Source organism: Nematolebias whitei, chromosome 12, assembly GCF_014905685.2.
Source record: "Nematolebias whitei isolate Nwh7 chromosome 12, NemWhi1, whole genome shotgun sequence".
Classification (NCBI taxonomy): Eukaryota; Metazoa; Chordata; class Actinopteri; order Cyprinodontiformes; family Rivulidae; genus Nematolebias; species Nematolebias whitei.
In genome coordinates this window covers 35965801-35987318 of record NC_056509.1, presented here as the reverse complement: position 1 = coordinate 35987318, position 21518 = coordinate 35965801, and the positions used below count along the sequence as shown (strand labels likewise).

The 21518-nt window shown below is 39.5% G+C and overlaps 1 protein-coding gene across 1 annotated transcript; it reads left to right on the top strand.

The window, feature by feature from the left end:
• The first annotated feature begins 24 nt into the window (after positions 1-24).
• tulp4a (TUB like protein 4a) lies at positions 25-21513 on the top strand. Its single transcript, XM_037685495.1, has 13 exons — positions 25-476; positions 7603-7731; positions 8610-8771; positions 10038-10218; positions 11886-11993; positions 12158-12324; positions 13223-13447; positions 13651-13885; positions 16275-16419; positions 17397-17541; positions 17754-17847; positions 17943-21283; positions 21397-21513. Exons 1-13 carry the CDS (start codon positions 225-227, stop codon positions 21511-21513), a joined length of 5301 nt encoding a protein of 1766 aa, XP_037541423.1. The 5' UTR covers positions 25-224.
• The last annotated feature ends 5 nt before the right edge of the window (positions 21514-21518 follow it).

Sequence of the window (21518 nt, the reverse complement as noted above, 5' to 3'; positions counted from 1 at the left end):
CCTATGATGCTGAAGTCTGCTGTTTTGATCTTTTTGGGGCTTATGGGAGAGTTTTGATTGATGGCAAAGGGGTTGTACTATGCACCAGTTTAACTGTCTCATGCCCAACACTGAACTGCTGACCTCAGTGGAGGAGAGGTGCTCTTAACGGTTCTCAACCCCCTGCGAAGAACCTCCCTCTGGATTTTTTAAAATTTAATCAAGGGGTGCAGAAAGCTGCAGGTATGTTTGCTGCTGTGGAGCATGGCCCGGTGCTTTGCAGCGACTCCAACATCCTGTGCCTGTCCTGGAAGGGCCGGGTACCCAAGAGCGAGAAGGAAAAACCGGTGTGCAGAAAGCGGTACTACGAGGAGGGCTGGCTCGCTACAGGGAACAGTCGTGGAGTTGTCGGGGTCACATTCACATCCAGCCACTGCAGACGAGACCGGTCCAGCCCACAGAGAGTAAACTTCAACCTCAGAGGACACAATAGTGAGGTAAGTGGTTTAAATAAAAACATATCTACAGTCGATTTAGGCAAAAAAAAATTTTAAACTGTTGGAAAAAGTACAGTTTTTCTTTTTTTTTTTTTCTTACAAATATGTCGTGATTAAAATTGTTTAGTGCATCGAAGTTCCTGAAAACAATATCGAAAGCAAAAATGTGCTTATGGCAGACTTGTTATATTGTTTTTACTGTGCAGTAACGGTTAAGCAGGCAAGTTTCAACCGCTTTTCAAGATGCAGTAATTCAAATTTATTTATTCGTTGTGTTTGGCAGGACTGGCATATTCTCACTGAATTAACAGTCCAGCACCAGCCCTCCCTGCTGCTTGTAGTGGAAACTTTACAGAGCTTTAGTTTCAGGTGCTGCTAATAATACCACATGTTTAAAGTTTCCCATCACTAATGCACTGAGCCCAAATTGTTAGATCCAATTAATTGTATGACTAGATCCTCCTGAGTGTGACGACTGAGCCAAATTTTGTGCCGAGCGTGTAACAAGGCTGGCACAAACGGGGCTGCACGCAGGTTGTGTTTTCTCTTTTAGTGGGTGTAGCTGCTGGTCAGATGGTGAAACGTGCTGTGTCAGCGTTCCATAAGGCAGCTGAGGGGAGTGGATGAATCCCTGCATGAAGTGACTGAAGAACAACAAAATGTCATTTAACTCTGCCCACTTGAATTCAGTCCAAGCATGAATTCAGTAGAACTGATTTTTGTTGTTGTTTTATTTTGTTTGGAGAAGGTCAAATTTGCATAACAGTTTTCCCTTTATTTTATATTTCATATTGAATATGACTTCATTTTTTTTGCACTGATTCAAGTATAGCTCCCTTTGGATTAGAGCTGCTTTAATTTTAATAGATTTTATAGCTCACATTGATAATGCACCTTACAGTTTGTGCATTTTCAGATTTTGATTTTATACTCTTCATTTTTATCCATAATTTACAAAATGCGACACTTTTTCGTCATGTTTCTGACGTGACAAAGACAGAATGCAGTTTTCAAGCAAACTGTTTAAAAATAGCTTCTTCAAGATGTTTGTTTACCCTTTCTTTGTCTTCAAAAGCTGCAAATTCAGCTTTAAAATGCAGTTCCATCTCTCAACAGAACTGTCCTTTAGGCGTCAGCATTGTCATTGTACACTTTTCATTGACTTTGTGTGTCCCGTTACACAATTTAGCTCATGTCGTCATGTTTTGAGCAAGAGCACAGAAATGGGAAAAAATAACTCCTCTTGATGGAGGGGAAAAAAGTCATCCAAGATCTTTAGTAAATGTATAAATCTCATCTTTAACCATTGTTCCTTGTGATTTATAGATTTGTTTTCTCAAGAAAGCATGGTTCTTATTGGACATTTGGTTCTAGATTCCTAATCTGTCTGACGTTCGTTGAGACCTGAGCAGGTGGTTAAAGATATTTCTGTTGTTTGTGTCAGTGTCTGGAATAGGAGCTTAAATTACATTCCGGTTTAATCTGCATCCAGAGGTTGGGACACTACAAATTGGTGGGAATACAAACATGTTTTGTTGTCTTGTCCTACCCATTATGCAGTCTTCTGTTATATTATTCAAATGCCAGACAATCTTTTTAGGTCATGTAACTTTATAAACATTTGTCCTCCTTCCTATCTTATTTCACCATATTTTTAATGCAGCATGGTTACTCAGGTTTCATTGTAAAATGCAATACAAGGCCGCATCATGGTATGGTGGCAGTTGCAGTTTGTTCTTTATATCTTGAAATATTAGACTCGGTAGAAAATTGCTTCTATGCTAACTGATGCAAATAACGGGAAAAAAGTTCATGTACTCGCATGTCCCATAAACATAGACTCCAGATAGTGAGGTCCTGAGAAAAATGGCAGTTTTAGGGTAAGCCTTGAAAACTACGCTGCAGATGCCGTGTGTCAACTTTGTACAAGGTGTTAAATATAAGCACATGTTAAAACTGGCAGTATGTCTGAGCCATAACTGTTTGTCTCTGTTGCAAAGCTTACACCACTGTGTGGAGCGTGACAGCACCACATAGATGCATTAAAGTTTATTCAAGCAAGATGGTTGTGTTCCTGGTGTCAACTTGAGTATTTACTCAAACAAGGCCCACATAGGTCAATTATAAGCACGCTGCACTTGTTTTAATTGACAATTTAACAAGTCTTGCAATGCAGCATTACAAAAGTATTGTTTTTATCGTCTTAGTATGCTGAAATCTGAGTGCCTTAATGAAAATGTAATTGTTATGACTATTGAAAAATATTTTTAGACCAAAGTTTATGCTCAATAATCCAGGTAAAAATCCAACAATGTTCAGTCAGGTCATCTGGTTTCTTTTTTTGCTGAGACGTTTCGTCCTTCATCCAGAGGACTTCTTCAATCTGAGAAGCCACCTCACAAACGTCTCAGCAAATAAAAAGAAACCATCCAGATGGCCTGACTGAACATTGTTAGATTTTTACCTGGATTATTGAGCATGGACTTTGGTGTTTTGAACCACTTTGGCGTGGCTGCTTCAGAGGATTTGACAGGGGAGAGGGCAGGCCCCAGAAACCATCTTATCACCAGTAAACTGTTTGACCCACTATGTTTGTGCTGATTGTGGGTACAGAGTTTGTCTGGTGGCTCCTCAGATAGAAGAAGACCTTTTGGATGAAGGACAAAACGTCTCAGCAAAAAAAAAGAAACCGTCCAGATGACCTGACTGAACATTGTGAATTATTAAAAAAAAAAAAAGCTTGGAAAAAAGTATATAAATACAAAAAAATTGTGCCTTAATGCCCTAATCGTAATTGTAATTATCAAAACTTTTACCGGGTAATAGGCATTCCAGTCGATCAAGACTGAAATGAAAAATAAATGCAGCAGACATTTTTTACATTTTATCATGTGATTATATATGTGATGCTGCATACTGAATATGAAAAATGTGATTCTTTTCTAATTATAATTCTTTCATATATAAAATAGTTGAATACACGTTTTGCTGAGAGAGCAACGTTTTCGATTCAATCTCAAATCGGATAGTACTAAAAGTTTAGAACTTACTCTGTTCACTAGTGGTATATTTATGTATTTTTAAACACGACTGTACAATGAACAAAATATTGAGTATTGTATAAATTACATTTTGCAGCTCATTTACATGTAGTTTGCAGTGGAGAAGGCTCTACTCTAAATGCCTTTGGCTCTAAGCAGCAACAGAAGTATACTGTAGCAGCACTAAAATGTTCCACACTGAATTAATCCTTATGTGACGTGGGTTTAGAAGGGAATTTCATTCAATTAAGAGAACTGAATTTAAAGATTTAAATCCATATTATGTCAAAATACTGTTTTTTTTTTTTTAACTTTTATGTTTCAAACAAAATTTCTACAGCAAACGATTGTTTGAGGTTCAGTTAATGTAATTCAAAGAATTTAGTTGGATAATGTCATATATTCCCCACCTTTATTTACAACTAAATTTGGAGATCAGTTATGTTCAGAATATCTCTGCACAGCTCATTTTCATCTGAGCTTGGCTCCAACATTTGCTTCAACGCTCTCCACCTAATGCTCCATTTCTTAACGTCTACTTCTCTTGACTTTCATCCTTACTGCTTTTAGTCACAATGCTTTTCAGAAGAAGAGAGAAGAGCTTTACCTTATTGCTTTCGAGCTGGTGTCTCTGATTCCATTGTTCTCCCACGGACACCGTTTACATTCTGGGATTATTTTACCGACTCGATATCCGCTGTGCACTGAGACTGTTGGACTTGTACTCATCAATGTTTGAATGTAAACATACCACCGTTGGAAACGAAACCCGACTGATGATTTCGCTCACTTTTCTAAATTAAACAATAGACGTTTGGTAGTGAACGAGCCGTGTTTAGTAGTAATTTATATTATAGACTGTGCATAAATATTCAGAACGTTGAACAAATTGCACATTTAGACAATTCGTATGGCTTTAAAATAAACCCCTACCAGTATATTTTCCTATGTTCCTTATTTTTAACTTGAACTGTGTGACAAGTTTTTTTATTCTCCCTCTCTTTCTTTCTTTTTACTGCTTCCAAAGTCACATGAATAAATAAGTCTAGATCTCTGGTAGGTGACTTGTGCAAGAATTAACACTGATCTGGGAACTGCACAGCTTTATTGAATAGACAAGAAAGCCAGTTGTCCAACACTCTGCTCTGGTGGCTACCGTGTCGTATACATGTCTGAGTTCTGCCTGCTGTTCTTTCTCCACCTGACCTCTTGACAATAGACGCCCTGCTGAGGTTTGAATCGTACATGACCTGTTCATGCGTTACAATGGTCTCACAAAATGTACTTAATGGTAATGGCTTTACTGCGGTAATCCATCCTTAGAGAAGACGTGTTGCGTAACCTTATTGCTCAGCTGCCACCTCAGCTTCTAGGCGTATTTGCTTGCTCGCTTCAAAATTTCCAACAGAAATGCTGTAGCCTGTACATGGCAGGTTAGTTTTTTAGTCAAATAAATGTACTATATTTACACCATTCTGTCTTGTCTAACATATAGTTCTAAAAAATGTGAGAAGACAGAAGTTAAACGAGCTCAAAAACTTGGACAGAAATTAAACTCTGGCACTTTGCTTACGTTTGCCTCGGTTTGACATTCAGTAAGAAGACCGGATCTGCCGGGGGAGAGTACATCGCATTCCCAGCTCAAAGTAGATGAAATCTGTCCTTCCCTGAAGGATCTCCACTGTCACTTTGCAAATTCATCTATTTCGCTTTGCTCATTCACACTTCCTTGCTCTTGTACGAGCAGATCGAAGGGATTATCTTTGACTGTTGTTTTAATATCTCGTCAGACCCAGAACAGACAAAGCAGTAGAGTTGTAGAGACAATGGGGTCTATTTTCTTCTTGCTTGTTTCTAGGAATTCAATATTTACATCACATTAACTGGTAAGAACTAACTTTTAACAATTCTTGGCAAATTTGTCCCAAAATCCAACATAGCTGCTACAGTTTTTCAGTCAACATTGTTTAATCATCATTATAATTTAAGGCTATTGAGTTTTTTCATAATAGTAAGCCATTTTTTAAATACTTCTTGTAGCTCATTTAAAAAATATCAACCTGTTTGCAAAATATTCTGAGCAAGTATTACACCACTGTGACATCTCACAGTCAGTGTCCTTTCAGTCCTGCTGACATCAGTGCAACACCAAGCTCTCATGATTTGATTGGGCTTTTCTGTGAAGCTGCAAGGGTCAGTAGATTTTCCTAAAACTGCACCCACAGGAGTCAATAACTTGACCAGCCTGCTTGCAGAGCAGTCGTTCTGTTGGACCATCTGGCTCTACCAACAGAAACTATTATGCCAAAGTTTTTTTTCTGTTCTGTGTATCTGATTGATTTGGATTATGCTGCTTAACTTTATAATCAAGGTTTCACAAACACGTGGACAATAGTCCCTGTATTTCACTATGATAAATTGTTCAAGAGAAGCGTGTTTTTGTGTTTTCACGTGTTCGTTCGATTTTTCTGTGATCTGTCTTTGGTCCCTTGTTGTCCTGCGGTGTCTCGCTCTTATCTTGTCTGTCTCCATGTGATGTCTGATCTCCCTGATCGCTGTGTCACTGAGGTGCTCAGCTGTCCCCTTTGCAGGCTGTCTCACAACAACAGCGTACATTCACCGTTCAGGCTCAACTCTTTGCGACTAGTAAAATTTGAATTCACGTGAAACATGGCATGTGCAAACCTAAGATTGCCTTTTTCATTGTTCTTATGAATTATGTTGTAATATTTAGAATATCGACCTTATGCCTTTTACAAGTCCTGTGTGGTTTAATAACATCTGGAAATTTTAGAGATGCGTTTTTTAACAATTATTTGATATCTTCTCTGTATCTTTAAAGAACATGAGCTTCTGTTAAGTTATCAAGCTTTACCTTTTTTAATTGAAAAAAAGCAGCGTTTAGGTTGTTCAACTACCTTTAATTCCTATTTTATAGACAGACAGTGAATGTGTTGCACAAGAATAAGGGAAAGATGTGTTCTTTGTTTTTAAAATGCGAGGGGCAGACTGGTTGGCTCATCCAGCACACACACTGATCTACTGAAGTAGCACTCCGAGAGCCTAAGCCTCACTAAAACCCTGTCCTGTGTTGTGTATTTAAGCGTGAAAAGCCCACGTGCTTCAGTCAGTGAAAGCAGAGCTGCTCTTTTCTTAGGATTACTCCTCTGGGAATAGGCTGAGTCACGCTACACGAGACCAGAGAGGAGAGAAGCATATTGGGCATCTTTAATGATGGTGACAGCGTCAACAAAACTGGTTATAAATAGTTTGATACTTTCTGTTGTACCACTGTGTTTAAAGCCCTCTTCATCTGCATCTTACACTTGAGGCCAGTGACAATCCGTCTGCGTTATCGCTCAGGGAAAACAAATCCTTGTATAGTTGAGTCAACTCTGGTATAAGCTGCCTGTCTTTCTGCACGTTTACAGGCGCTGTATATTTTCTGAGGGGATTGCGAGCGAAGCGTCGGTGCTCTCAGCGTCTTACTTAACTCCTTTTCCACTGCATATTTTATTGTTGCTTTCTTTTTAACCGTTATTGAAAAATGTACATGTGAACAAATGAAGTGCTCTAAACATAAAATGGTAAAAAAAAACGGACTTTGACTTAAAACAAACACAGTAGGAGCAAGCTTTTTTTTTAAGTTGTTATCACATAGCTTGAAAGAGTTAATAGAAAATGCTCATTCTTATGAACCTGATGAACTGAATATAAAATTGTTTTGTAACGTGCTGGATTATTTTTGGATAGTTTGTGACTACTCAGAATTAGGTTAACCCAATATTTCCTTTTTTTTTCTTTTTAAATTTTAAATCTAACATGATTCTTAATTTAGGTTTTAGATGTTACTGTCTCTATTTTTGACATTCAGCAGATTATTCTCTTGAAAGACTCAAACTGAGCCTGTCGATGGATTCTTTGTTGATAATTTGGAATATCTTCAAGCTCTTCTGCTAAGTTGATTTCTGCATAAAAAAAGACTTGAATGAGCATGTTTGAATATTTGTCTGCAAATTATTAAGAAATTCATCTAAATATTTTGTCTGTTGTTTCTTTGTGTTATTTTTGTATGCGCCCTAAAGGTGGTACTGGTGCGGTGGAATGAACCTTTCCAGAAACTGGCCACCTGTGATACAGATGGAGGGATTTTTGTTTGGATTCAGTATGAGGGCCGCTGGTCTGTGGAGCTCGTCAACGACCGTGGAGCTCAGGTAAGAGCAGAATGCCATCAAGATGTATGTCAGCAGTTTCAAATGCATTTTTAACTTTTTCAAATGTACTTAGTTTGAACCGACAGTGTGCCAAAGAAGGGGGAAAAAACTCTTAAACAACATCATTTTCAACATCTGAAAATCAAATAAGCCGGTGAACTTGAATAAAACATTTGTGAGAGCAAAACTAACAGGATGCCAAAGGATAGGACTGACTTGACTGAGAATCTCACTATTAATAATCTAAATATGGTACTAACTTTCTTAACAAGCATTCCTTGAAGGAATGTGCATCACGTGCCACCTTTCATACTTAAGTTCAAACTAAAATCTCAAGTGTTAGTTAGTGCTCAGAACATGTGTTGAGGAAGACTCGGGTGCTACGGCTTCAAATTTTAGCGTAATATCTATAAAATTGACAGAATTTATATCAGTTTTGTATTTGCTATGGTTGATTAGCTATGGCTGCCATCTTGAATTGATTGACTCCAGAATTTAGTCAGATATACATCCAATGATTCATTTCTCAGTTTCAATAACATCTGTCCAGTGGTTCATGAGCTTTTTTTGCTAATGGGCAGACACAGGTAATTGCATTAGTTTACCTCATAAATTAAGCATTGAAGTTATGTTGTTATTTCTTTCTGTTTGTTGATTTGACAAAGAAAAAACTTCATATTTGAAAACTGAGTTTGGTACTATAATCATGTAACTCAGTAAAAGTAAAAAAATACAATAATAATACATCTGTTAAATTGTTTAGTTGCAAAAATCTCTAAAATGGACAAGGCACTGCATAAAATTCTGTTTAATTTGTTATACGTCATCAGTAGCTGGACTCTGAAATGGATTTATTTTCTCATTACTCACCCATGTAGGTAAGTGACTTCACCTGGTCACATGACGGCACGCAGGCTCTCATCTCATATCGGGATGGGTTTGTCCTGGTGGGCTCTGTCAGCGGACAGAGACACTGGTCTTCTGAGATCAACCTGGAAAGCCAGATTACCTGTGGAATCTGGACTCCAGATGACCAGCAGGTAACATTCAGACCCACAAACGCATAGTTAGGATTTCAATGTTTGCCACGCACAGATGATATCTAATCAGACTTAATATTAATGTTGAAATTATGGTGGATGCATATGTTTAAGGCTCAGTAGATGGACACAAAGTTTTATTGTTCATACCAGTGGTTCTAAAACTGGGGTCCCTGGATCCCCCTGGGGTCCACAAGCTGGTGCTTGGGGGTCCGAAAAAAAAAACTTTTACTTTTTTAATATTTGTATTTTTTTTTTACAAGCACGTAGATGTTTAACAACCTGTTAAAATGCACCAAAATGCAGGAAATTGCATCTACTTTATTCAAACTTTTCTGGGGGAGGACCCCCAGAAAAAGATGCGTTCCGGCATCGATCAGTTTACAAATGAAGCCTGTTATGTGGTATGACTGCTGTTTTGATTCTGTTCAGTTTTATGTAAAGAGTTTTCTGTGGTAACTTGAAGAAATTGCAATACATTTATGTTCATTATGGAAATAGGTGGGTTTTAAAGTGGTTTTTGATACTGGTAATTTTCTCAACACTGTAATTTTTGGAAGTAGAACTTAAAAATGTTGTTAATTTAGTGTGTCTTGAATGAAAAATACCCTGTGTTTAAACGTATAAAATTGTATTAACACTATTAAAGAACAGGTCTTAAGTATTTATGTTACACAAATATTTCCATTGCATTAAAGAGACAAATTGAATACAATTATTTAATAAACATCAGGGTTATGAGGAGGTCCCTGAAACTTTTCTCCCCTGTAAGGGGTCCCTGAACACAAAGTTTGAGAACCCCTGATTTATACTGTTTAGGTAATAATTAAAACACTTTTTAAAAGATCGACCATTTAGTCTCAAATGCCTTATCATCCTTACTAATAGAAAGTAAAGTTTTAGATTTTTTTTTTTTTGCTAACTTGAGTATTTATTCTTGGTTTTTATATGGTAGAGTTACAGTCTGAAAGTGCTTATTATAAATGACAGCAAGCATTTGCTGTTTCAAATCTATTTTTTAGGCTTTGTTTATATATACTTTAGTGTGTATACATGTATGCTGCTGTTTTTGTTCAGTGCCCTTATTTATGTTTAATTCAACATTTTTAATGAATCTTTAATTGTTTATTTTCTGTTTTTGGTTGTTGTTTTTTTTTCTTTTCTGAGTGAAACCATTTCATTTTTTGTTATTCTATTTATTTCCTTGTTCTTTTTTATTGTCCGTATTTTTCCAAGTACCATAATATTGCACCGTTTCTTCCACAGGTGCTGTTTGGTACTGCGGACGGACAGGTCATAGTGATGGACTGCCACGGGCGGATGCTGGCCCACATACTGCTGCATGAGTCGGATGGTATTGTCAGCATGTCCTGGAACTACCCCAGCTTCCTGGTGGAGGACAGCAGTGAGAGTGACACAGACTCTGATGATTACACTCCACCTAAAGGTATCTTAAAGTTTTGTCTGAACATAAATTCATCCTTGAATCTGTTCTTCACCTTCAAACTTAAGTCTTTCCATGAGCTCACCAATGAACAACATATGAGGATACAACATATAAAGCTCAAAATTCCTGGTTCATTTGTGTCCAGGAACAAAATATAGAGGTAAAAAGGGAAACAAAGCAAACATTTCATTGTCTCACCTATAAGGCTTAGGATGCTTTTTTTTTCCTTCCACCCTTTCAACAAAGTCGGTCTATTAATATTAATTGTCATTAAAAATCATCTATCTTCGAAAGGGTTTTATTTGGAGTACTTCTATCTGAAGGTATGTTAAAATAATTTGACTGAGACTTCTCTTTACAGCACTTTACAGGTTTTTATGTATTTTCTTAAGCATAAGATTTTGATTTAAATATCTGCACAATTTTAGTTAGTCATAGGAAATTATCTGTAGTGCTGAGCTTGCAGGCATTGTGTATTTTCATTTCATAAAGCTTGAGAAGTGAAAAAGATAACTTTTAAAGTACAACCAGAAGCGAAAAATGTATTTCTTCAATCGCTTTCACTTTTTGATTTTACCAGTACAAATAACATGCACGTTTTATTGGTACCATAATTACTCCCGCTTGCCCATTTTATGTCTTTGTGGGTCTGTCTTTCAACCACTTTGCTGTTTGTTTCCTTTTCTTTCACCACAGGCCGAGTAGTAAAGCTGAAAAGTTATTGCTTGAGCTGGAACACTGATTATGCTCTAACTACTTAAATCATTCAATAAGAATTTATTGTTCCATAAAAATTATCACTAATGTTCACATCATTACTGCATTATGCTTCATTTTTTAAAATTATTTCATCCTATTTAGAGTTGCATCATATTTATCTATGGTAATTAACAGAGGTAAATTTTTCTGTATAAATCTAAATATTAGGTGATGTAGCTGGCAGAGGTGCAAACTCTGAAATGAAATTTGGAGAATTATTTTGAGGGAGATTTTTGTTTTAGCTTTTCTTTAATTCATAATCCTAGATATGGATGGAAGTCTTGTTGGTCGACTGTCATGTTCTCTAGGTAGTACTGACCAATCAAAACATAACATGTTACAGTAATTTAAAGAAGCAGTGTCCTATCGTAGTTGGACATAATAATTTTGTCCTGTAATTAGGCCACTTCAGCCACATACCTACCCTAAACCATAGGTCAGATCATAGTTGTGGTAAGCGTTGAATATTTAAGCCTAAGTATGTACTGATAAATACCTAAAAACTAAATTATAAAGAATAAATAATACATTTCATTAAGTAAAACAGTGTATATTAATGAACTCCTTTTTAATGTCTTGGTGAAAGAACTTGTAGGTGATAAATGTGCTAAAAATCAACCTCTGAGACTGAAAAAATGAGACCAGTGTTGCCTGTATAATTAATTTTGATCAATCTTAATTATGCATAGCATTAAGTTCATGCTCTTTGAACAACAGGTGAGTGCCCTGGGTACGTGCTGTGATTGTGTTCTTTCTTATTCTGTGCAACATCTTTGAGTTTGAAATTGACCAGAAGGCAAACTCAAAGCTTCTGTAAAATACAAACTAATGAAAAGCATCACTGAGTATTCTTTTTATAAGAACTCTCACACTTGCTGTCTAACTTACATTTGTCCTTTGTCTCTTAGTGCACAGCCAGAAACCTCTACTAACAGTCAGCTTCACCTCTGGAGACATCAGCCTGATGAACAATTATGATGACCTCTCACCCACCCTCATCCACACTGGTTTAAAAGGTGCATAAATGTCTTATTCACATAAATGCTCCACTGGCTTTGTATTTTTATGTGTTTTATGTAGCTCAATTACTTGTTGGTTTCTTTACAGCTTCTGTGAGATCTAGAGAATGCCTGAATTATGTTCATGCTGATTAAAATTTGTTCTGTCTCCTGTGTTTTAGATGTTGTAGTTCTGTGGTGCTCTCAGGGAGATCTCCTGGCTGTGGCAGGGATGGAGAGAACCCCCCTTTCTCCTGAAACCCCCTGTCCCCTTCCCACCAGGAATGCTATTGTCAAGTTCTACAATGTTCTTGGAGAACACACCTACACTCTCGACACACCTGCACAGGTGATGAGCTCTAACTGCAACAGGAAATCTGCTCTGGTTCAAACTGAAAAGGAGTAACATTACTCATAGCTGTTTTGGCTGGATGGAGCTAGCACTACAGGACCTAGCATACTTCATTTACCCAGAATGCATTGCAGCTTAAACAACATGGCGACGTCCGTGTGACAATATTTTATTCAATTTTATAACAACTAAATGGCCTACAATATTTTTACTGTATTGTTTTTACATCTAAAATAAATATTTCTCAAATAAAGTCTATTGTGACAACTAATCATGGATCCCTTTAATATAAAGTCCCTGATGTATTTTTTAATTTTTTTTTACTTTTAGTTTAGTTTGTTTTAGTTGAGAGTCTTCTTAAATCTGTGACTGATTGATTTTTTTTTTCTCTTTAACAAACTATGTCCTATAACTAAATCTAATACTATATTATGTATTTATTATTTATTAAAGGATGCGTTAATCAAAAATAACCACTGGAAGAACAAAGTGAGTCATTTAAAACATTGATTTTGTAAAGTAAATTTTCAGACACTTCTCTAAGAAATTTAATGCATTTTTTTTTTTTTACTTATTTGATTATAAACCATGACCGTTTGGTCAAGATGTTTCAGTTTGTACTTTCTGACATTCAACAATTTTACGACTTTCCAAAATTCAAGGACAGACTACTGTGGACTAAAAATGAACTACCAGCATAAAACTTTTATTTGACGTAAACCTTTTTATTTATTCACACATTTTGTTTGTCACTGATCAAAATTATATAGAAGTGATGCATCTTGAAAAAGAAACAAACTCAGAAAGAATTTTAGCCAGTAAAGTGAAAAACTTTAACATTCAGCCCCTTGACACCAACCTTGTGTGATAACTTATCGTCTCCTTCCCACCGCAGCGCCCCATCACTACGCTCTGTTGGGGTCACCGGGACTCGCGTCTATTTCTGGCATCGGGCCCGGCGCTCTACGTTGTGCGAGTGGAGCACCGTGTTGCGTCGCTTCAGCTACTCTGCCAGCAAGTTGTTGCCACAGCAGTAAAGGAGGAAAAGGATGTTGCCAAGCTCACCATGCCTTCTCGTCTTTGTTCCTACGTCACTGCTGCTTTTATCCCCACCATTAAGGTAACTCAGCACTGAAGGGGACAAAATCCCTCAAAGCCTTGAAAAAAACTGTGAAGAGCTTTGTCAAATTTTACCTGATCAATATTCGTGATGAATTTTTAAGATGATTGGTTTTCAAGTTTTTATTGAGCTGAAAAAAAAACCTGTTGTGTTAATGGTTGGTGTATATGTTATTATATTTTGCTTTAACGTCACTTTTCCAGCCCCCGATTCCAGATCCCAATAACATGCGTGATTTTGTGAGCTACCCAACGTCTGGGAACGAGCGACTGCACTGCACTATGAAGCGTACTGAGGATAACCCTGAAGTGGGAGGGCCATGCTATACTTTGTATCTGGAGTACCTAGGAGGTCTGGTGCCTATCCTGAAGGGCCGAAGGATAAGTAAACTGCGTCCAGAGTTTGTCATCATGGACCCAAAGTCAGATGGTAAAACAGGTAGGACTGAGTTTATTTCATGTCATTAATTTAGTTCAAGAATACATGATATTGCAAACCCTTCAGTTTGATGATTACAAAAGCATCATGATCTGATGTTCTGATAAGTCAAAACTCATTACAATTTGTTTTCTAAAATACTTGTTTATTTCAAATGATCTATTCTTGAAAATCCAAGTGCAGCTGCTCACTGTGTTTCTGGCATCCTTCTGTAGTTTTCCATATTCTGCTGACTCGGCACACAGTGAGTGTTTAAGCTGCAGAAGGCAGATTGGATCCATGTTAATTAAAAGCTGTGTAATGGGAGCTCTGATGACCCTTAGTTTTTTTTTTTTGTCATAGATCTACGTACTTCTTCCCTAAACAGTGATAAATGAAGCCAGCCATGAAATGGTTCCAGTCTATTCACACTTTGATGTCCATCAAATAAATAATAAATTAACTTGACTCTAACTGGAGTGGCATTGGTCTATGGCAAACAAAAAAATGAAGCATTATAATCACTTTAAAAAAGGGGGTTGACTAAAAGAGTTCACATGGTTTCCTGTAGTTTTGTCATAATTTTGTGAAAGCATAAAAATGCTGTAATTTCTGGACTATTGAGTGCACCCAAATATAAGCCACGCCCATTAAATTTAAACAATAATAATAATTTTGTACATATATACTTGTGTATAAGCCGTGGGATGTCCACGCTATAACATGAGATATTTACACAGAAAGATTTTTTTAACTTTTGATTAAATACATACCGGTAACATACACAAATACATACATTAAATTTTACCAGGAAGTCATTGATCGCTATCTTCATCTTCCTCCTGCAGATAATTTTTTTTTAACTGCTCCTCTGTCAGGATCCACTGGCAGACTGGAGCAAAAGTTGCTCTTTGAATGTCACCAGTTTTTGTAAACAATTTCTTGCCACCAGTCATCCAAGCCTCCCACCTTGGCTCCAAGTGTCACTTTAATACACGATTCATACTGATATTGAGTGGCTGCGAATACTTTGTTGTGCCTTCACGACAAGTTCCCCCTCCTCGTTCTCTCCACCACTCCTCATTTCATTGGTCCACTGTGACCTGTTTGGTAATTTCGTCGGTCCAATTTTTTTTTTCGTCGGTCCAATTTTTTTTTTTTTTACTTTATTTATACAGGTAGTCTCACTGAGTCACGAGGACCCACCCCCCAGGAGAGATGTGTATTAAGCACCTATGTGAGCGCCGGGGTGTGATGAGGGTAAATGTTTTAGTGGCAGGAAGCTCATTAGCCTGTCAAATTACAAAAATCTATAAATCATCCGCAGCATTGTATAAGCTGCGGGGTTCAAAGCATGTGGAAAAAATATCTGCTTATAGTCTGGAAATGATGGTACTTCTCTAAATGTCTCTTGCAGTGCCAGAATACCAATAGACTAATTTCCTGAAGCAACTCTTATTTGTATATTTGCTTGATCTCTTTCAAAATTCAACATGAGCATTTCAGCAGTGATCATCACGGAGATTGGTTAAATGTATACAATGTATGTCATTTGTCGACTGTGTTCTTAGGGATATGTTGTGGTTGGTGCTCCATGAGAATTGGATTGTGGGTCCATTGCTTTGGATCATTCAATTCCTATAAAAGGGTGCACAAGTCTGGTTTGCATTGTCAGCAGTAAGTTGGACCTCTTTAGTGTGCAAATCAGACAGTGCTGTCATCTGTCACCAATTCTGTTCGTAACTTTTATAGACAGAATTTATTGGTGCAATCAGGAGGCAAGGCTCGGTTTTGTGACTTCAGGATTCCATCGCTACTATTTTCAGATGTCCTGCTGGTATTCTCGTGCTGTGTTCTCCATTTTGTGTGCAGCAAAGTGTGAAGGGGCTGGGATTCGCATCAGCACCTCCAAATCTTAGACAATGGTCCTCGGTCAGAAAAGGATGGACTGCCCCTTCCTGGTTGGGAGTGAGGTGCTGCCTCAAGTGGAGGAGTTTAAGTATCTTGGGAGGTTTTGTTCACAAGTTAGGGAAGAATAGGGCGTTGGATCAACAGACTGATCAGTGCGGCTTTCGCAGTTTTGTGTACTATGTGCTGGTCCATTGCGATAAAGAGGAAGCTGGGCTGCAAGGTGAATCTCTGTTTACCAGTCAACATCTGATTACCGAACATGTCCAGCTGGTAGGAGACTCTAGGGAAGAGCCAAGACATGCTGGAGAGTCTCTTGGCTGGAATGGAATCCTGGAAGAGCTGGAAAAGGTGGCTGGGGAAATCGATGTCTGAGCCTCCCTGCTCAAGCTGCTGCCCCATGACATGAATCTGGAACAAGCAGCAGATGATGGATGGATGTTTGTCATAATAAAAAAAGTTTAATTTCTTCTGAATGACTTTCTGTATATATTTTTCCCAGATGAGATCTATGGCAACAGTTTGATATCAGCGATGATTGACAGCTGTAACTGCTCAGACTCTAGTGACATTGAGCTGAGTGACGATTGGGTCGGCAAGAAGTCTCCAAAGATATCGAGAGGAAGTAAATCTCCCAAACTCCCAAGGTAACTTGACTAGTTAAATGACCTGCAAAAAACTGTGCCAAACTTCTTCTTCTTTATTTTTACATCTTAAATTGACTTTCCTGCAACGATCCATGTCAAATGAAAAATAATGGCCTGTTCACTGCAACTTTAAACATGATTGAAGTGAAGTCAAGGCATTTATGACGAGCAGTACAATGGTTACGTTTGCGTAAAAACATCCTGTGGATTCAGAAAATGCAAATTAAGGATGAAAAGTAAATTTTAGATGTTTTTTTTTTTTGTAGAACAAGAGAATTGTCTCCCACATTCTATTTTTTAAATTCTAATTTTATACAACTTTTAACACCTTTGACAGCCACCTTTAGACTGTAAATTTAACTCCACTCCTACAACGTTTAAAACTAGCTTTTTTTCCCTTTGACCAAATAACAAAAAACCAAATGTGTTTGGTTTAAAAACTGAATTATGTAAATATCAAGATGTGCTCATTAAAATGAAAAAAGTTAAATATTATGACATCTTTGACTTGTGATAAATAATCGAACTATAGCAGAAAGAAGTGGGAGTTGCAGAGAATCACAGAAAATCGTGTTGAAAATTTGTCCTGTTTAATTTTTTTTTTAATCCGTTTGTTTAATTAGAGCTGAACGAAGCAATTTATGCACAATCATATTTGTCTTTTTCTTTTAGATGGCTACAAAAGTATTCACAAAAAACAAGAATATAAAAAACATTTTATTTTTGATAAAAATCCAGTAATTCTTTGTATGGATAGTAGAAAATTTACGAAGCGATGTCCATGGAGTTATGTAATTTCTGTGATTTTTCATTTATAACTTTCCTGCTATTGAAATTAAATACCCTTTCGAAGTTAACTAAGAACTTTAAATTATTGTTTTTTTTGTTTTGTTTTGTTTTGTTTTACAGCATGCTTAAACCTTTTTTTTCATTTGCTACTTTCTCTGTAGAGACTTAGTTTGTCCCTTTACCAACAGGATTAATATTGACCCCAGAAAATCACCCAAACTGTCCCGAGCTACGCAAGAGATCTCCAGGTCTCCACGCTTACCCATACGGAAACCCTCCATTGGTTCACCCAGTCTGTCTCGAAGAGAATTTCCTCTGGATGACATTAATCAGGTAAATTGCAGATTAATTTTGGGAAGAAAAGCCTTTCAAGGATCATAGCCCTCTCTATCAATTGGCAGTGATGTCTGTGTGGGCCAGGTAGGTCAGCATAATATGGTAAAGACCTATTGTTTCTCCAAAAAATGTTTTATTTATTTACTTGTAATTTATAAAATGTTTATTTTAACACTTAAGTGACAGCATTTTTTTTTGTTGTCTTGCAGCAAAACTATCTTGCTCAGGTCACATCCAATATTTGGGGGACAAAGTTCAAGATAGTGGGGCTGGCTGCATTTTTACCAACCAATCTTGGAGCAGGTAATCGGTTAACTCCTTAACCTATCACGATCCTAATATTTGTTGTTTATAACTTAATTTGATTTTGTTTTTAACCTGTTTTGTTCTCTTCTTAGTTATCTACAAGACAAGCCTCCTCCATCTGCAGCCTAGACAGATGACCATCTACCTGCCAGAGGTGCGCAAGATCTCTATGGACTACATCAACCTGCCTGTTTTCAGCCCTAATGTTTTCAGCGAGGATGAAGATGACCTACCTGTCACAGGTCCTGCTGGAGGTGCTGATGACAACCCTCCTTGCACTGTAAACATCCCCATTGCCCCTATCCACAGTCCTGCACAGGCCATGTCTCCTGCCCAAAACATTGGTTTGGTCCAGTCACTCTTGGCTAATCAGAACGTTCAGCTGGATGTTCTAAGTAATCCCACTGCATCCCCTGCTGGAGCATCTGCCAGTGGGCCAGACCAAAGCCAAGATACAATGTTGACAGCCCAGTACACTGTACCCACCAGGTACTCCAGTCCTGGTCAGGTCATTTTTGGGGGACTAGAAATGGGGCGCCTAATGGTTGCACCTCCACCATCTCATTCATCACAGCAACAACAGCAACAACCAAGTCAACAGCAGCAGCTACATCATCAACAAATTCAGCACCACCATCAGCAGCTTCAGCAACAGCAGATGCTCCATCACCAACACTTGCAACAGCAGCAGCACATTCAGCAGCAGCTTCAACAGCAGCTCCAACAGCACATACAAATGCAGCAGCAGCAACAACTACAACAACAACAGCAGCAGCAACAACTACAGCAACAACAGCAGCAACAACTACAGCAACAAATTCAGCTGCAACAACAGTTGCATCATCAGCTTCATTCTCAACAGCAGCTTCAGCAGCAGCTTCAGATTCAGATCCCTGTCTCCTCCGTGTCATCAGGCCAAACCTCAGGTGCTGCTCTGCACCAGCTGCAGCCAGGAGCCCTGCAGATCCAAATTCCTCACATACCAGCTGATTTAATTGTTGATAGAACAGTGGGGGGTGAACAGGAGCACTTACTGAAAATCAAAACAACTCGGTCAACTCCCCAGCTGGCTGACAGTGATACAGTTGTGTTCAGTGCCCCTTTAGAGCTCAGTAAGATGAACCCACCACCTCCTTACCCTGGGACTGTGGCTGCAGCCATTGCTGCTGCAGCATCTGCAGCTGCCTCATCGTCAGCCGCCTCTGCAGTTTCCAACTCCTTATCTGCAACAGGACTGGCCACAGGTGGAACTCCTCCCCCTGGTGATCTTTGCCTGAAAAAGGGAGATTTCTCGCTTTATCCATCAGGTTCGCAACAAGCGCAGTATCCCACACCAATGGGTTACGAGAGAATAACAACCTTTGATAGCAGTGGGAATGTGGAAGAAGTGTGTCGCCCTCGAACGCGTCTTGTCTGCAATCAGAATGTCTACACTCTCCAAGGACCTGGCAACTCTGCCACTCTCAGGGTCACTTCGTCATCCTCTGCAGCAGACAAGAAAATTCAGCTGCCCTACACCTCTGCTACCCTTAACAGACTCACTGCACCTCGTTATTCTATACCCAGTGGAGACCCACCTCCATACCCTGACCCAGCCAATCACAATAATGCGGCTGGGAGGAACTCTGGTCAGAGGCTTGATAGTGGTCTGATTCATGCAACCCTTAGGAGGAACAGCCGAGAGGCAGCACTCAAAGTTTCCCAGATGCTGGAACCACCTAGACCACTGCCTCCCAAGGCTAAAAATAATGCACTAACATCCTCATTCCAGCAGAGGGTGCCAACAGCCTTATACACCTGCAGTCAGTGTAGCAGTGGGTCCAGTGTTGGAGGCACTGCACCAGGGAGCGCCAATGGAATAGCAGGAGGAACAATTATCAGACAGGATTTCCCTCTGGGGAATGGAGCGCCACACAGCACAGTTATAGTTCACTCCAACAGCGCAGCTCCTCTAGCCTCCCAGTCCTCATATAGTTTGATGAGCTCACTTGAAGGATCTGGGAGTGCAGCAGGAGGAGGAAGTAACAGAGACAGGGCTGATTATGTGAATTCAGCATTTACTGAGGATGAAACGCTGAACCAGTCACTGAGGCATCTGGCATTAGGAGGAAATGAGGCATTAGGGCTTGTTGTTAAACGCCCACCCCCATATCAATGGGACCCAGCTGCAACAGAGGAGGTTTGGGTTCCTCAGGAAAGAACAGCTTCATTGAACTCTAATCTCCCGCCTGCACCTCACAAACCACCCCCTCTTATTCTTAGCTCTGCCCAGCACTTGGATGTAACCAGAATGCCTTTAGTCCTTTCTCCAAAGTCCCCCACCAGCCTTAGTGCTGCATCATTCCAAGCTGCAGCAGCAGCTACAGGCTACCAGATCTCTCTTCAGTACCCACCTGCAACTGCCTATAATGGAGCCCACCTGCAAGCTATCCCTGGGTCTCCACGCCCCTGCACCTCCCCAAAGGAGGTGGTGGCGCCTGTGCCCCTCTCACAGCAGGAGGAAACCCTCGTCTTATCTCCAGGTTATTCTGCAAATGTTGCCAACTTGGCCTGCTGTCCCCTCCCACCTTTGTACCCAGGAGGAAGTGCTTGTGCTGGACTGCCCATACCTCCCATTGCCCTTCACACACCGTGGGGAACATATAATTCTTGTCCTCCTATGCCCAGTCCTGCAGTACCACTACCACCCAAAGTGTCTCACATGGCAGCAGACAAAAATGTGCTCTCACCACCACCACCACCCCCTCCTCCTCCCCCTCCTCCGCCACCACCACTACCACCACCAGCAGAACTACAAAGTCACGGTGCTTTACAAGAGGGCGTGGCGGAGGCATTGGAAAGTTTCCAAGAGGTGCTTTCTTTGACTGAGAGCCCTGTGCCACAGCGGTCTGAGAAGTTCACCAAGAAGAACCGCAAGCGGGTGGATGGTCGGGCCGAGGAGGCTAATGTGTCTCAGCTAGCCGAAGGGAGCAAAACAAAAAAGGAGGGCAGAGCTCTTGGCGATTTCAACTCCCTTATATCTAGTCCACGGCTGGGAGGAAGAGACAAGAAGAAGCTGAAAGGACAAAAAGAACAGCAAGTGAAGACCAAGAAGCTGAGCAAGGCCACTGCCAACAGTGAGTTCCAAGATAGTTCAGAAAGTGAACCAGAGCTTTTTATCAGTGGGGATGAGCTCCTTAATCAGTGTCAGAGCGGTAAGAAGGGTTGGAAGAATAAAAGGAACTTGAGGGCTGCCAATGAGCTGGATGAAATCAAGTGTCGAAAAGCCAATGAGAAAGAAGACCGAGGACTGGGCAGCCAGGGGTTTGTTTACGTCATGGCCAACAAGCAGCCACTGTGGAATGAAGCCACACAGGTGTACCAGCTGGATTTTGGTGGACGCGTCACACAAGAGTCAGCCAAGAACTTTCAAATTGAACTGGAGGGCAGGCAGGTAAGACATCTGCTCAGATCAGGTTACTGGGAGAAATCATCTTTACACATAATGAGAAGGTCATTCGTTTGCCTTTTATTGACAGTACCTTTTTGTATAATTTTGCTTCATAGGTGATGCAGTTTGGCAGGATTGATGGCAACGCCTACATCCTGGACTTCCAGTACCCCTTTTCTGCTGTTCAGGCTTTTGCTGTGGCTTTGGCAAACGTCACTCAACGCCTCAAATGAGTTGA

Excerpts from the sequence above, each read along its gene's own strand:
- tulp4a (XM_037685495.1), top strand. The coding sequence starts at position 225 with ATGTTTGCTGCTGTGGAGCATGGCCCGGTGCTTTGCAGCGACTCCAAC. Across the intron at positions 7,732-8,609 it reads TCAACGACCGTGGAGCTCAG|GTAAGTGACTTCACCTGGTC; the intron begins GTAAGAGCAGAA and ends TCACCCATGTAG. Across the intron at positions 11,994-12,157 it reads CATCCACACTGGTTTAAAAG|ATGTTGTAGTTCTGTGGTGC; the intron begins GTGCATAAATGT and ends CCTGTGTTTTAG.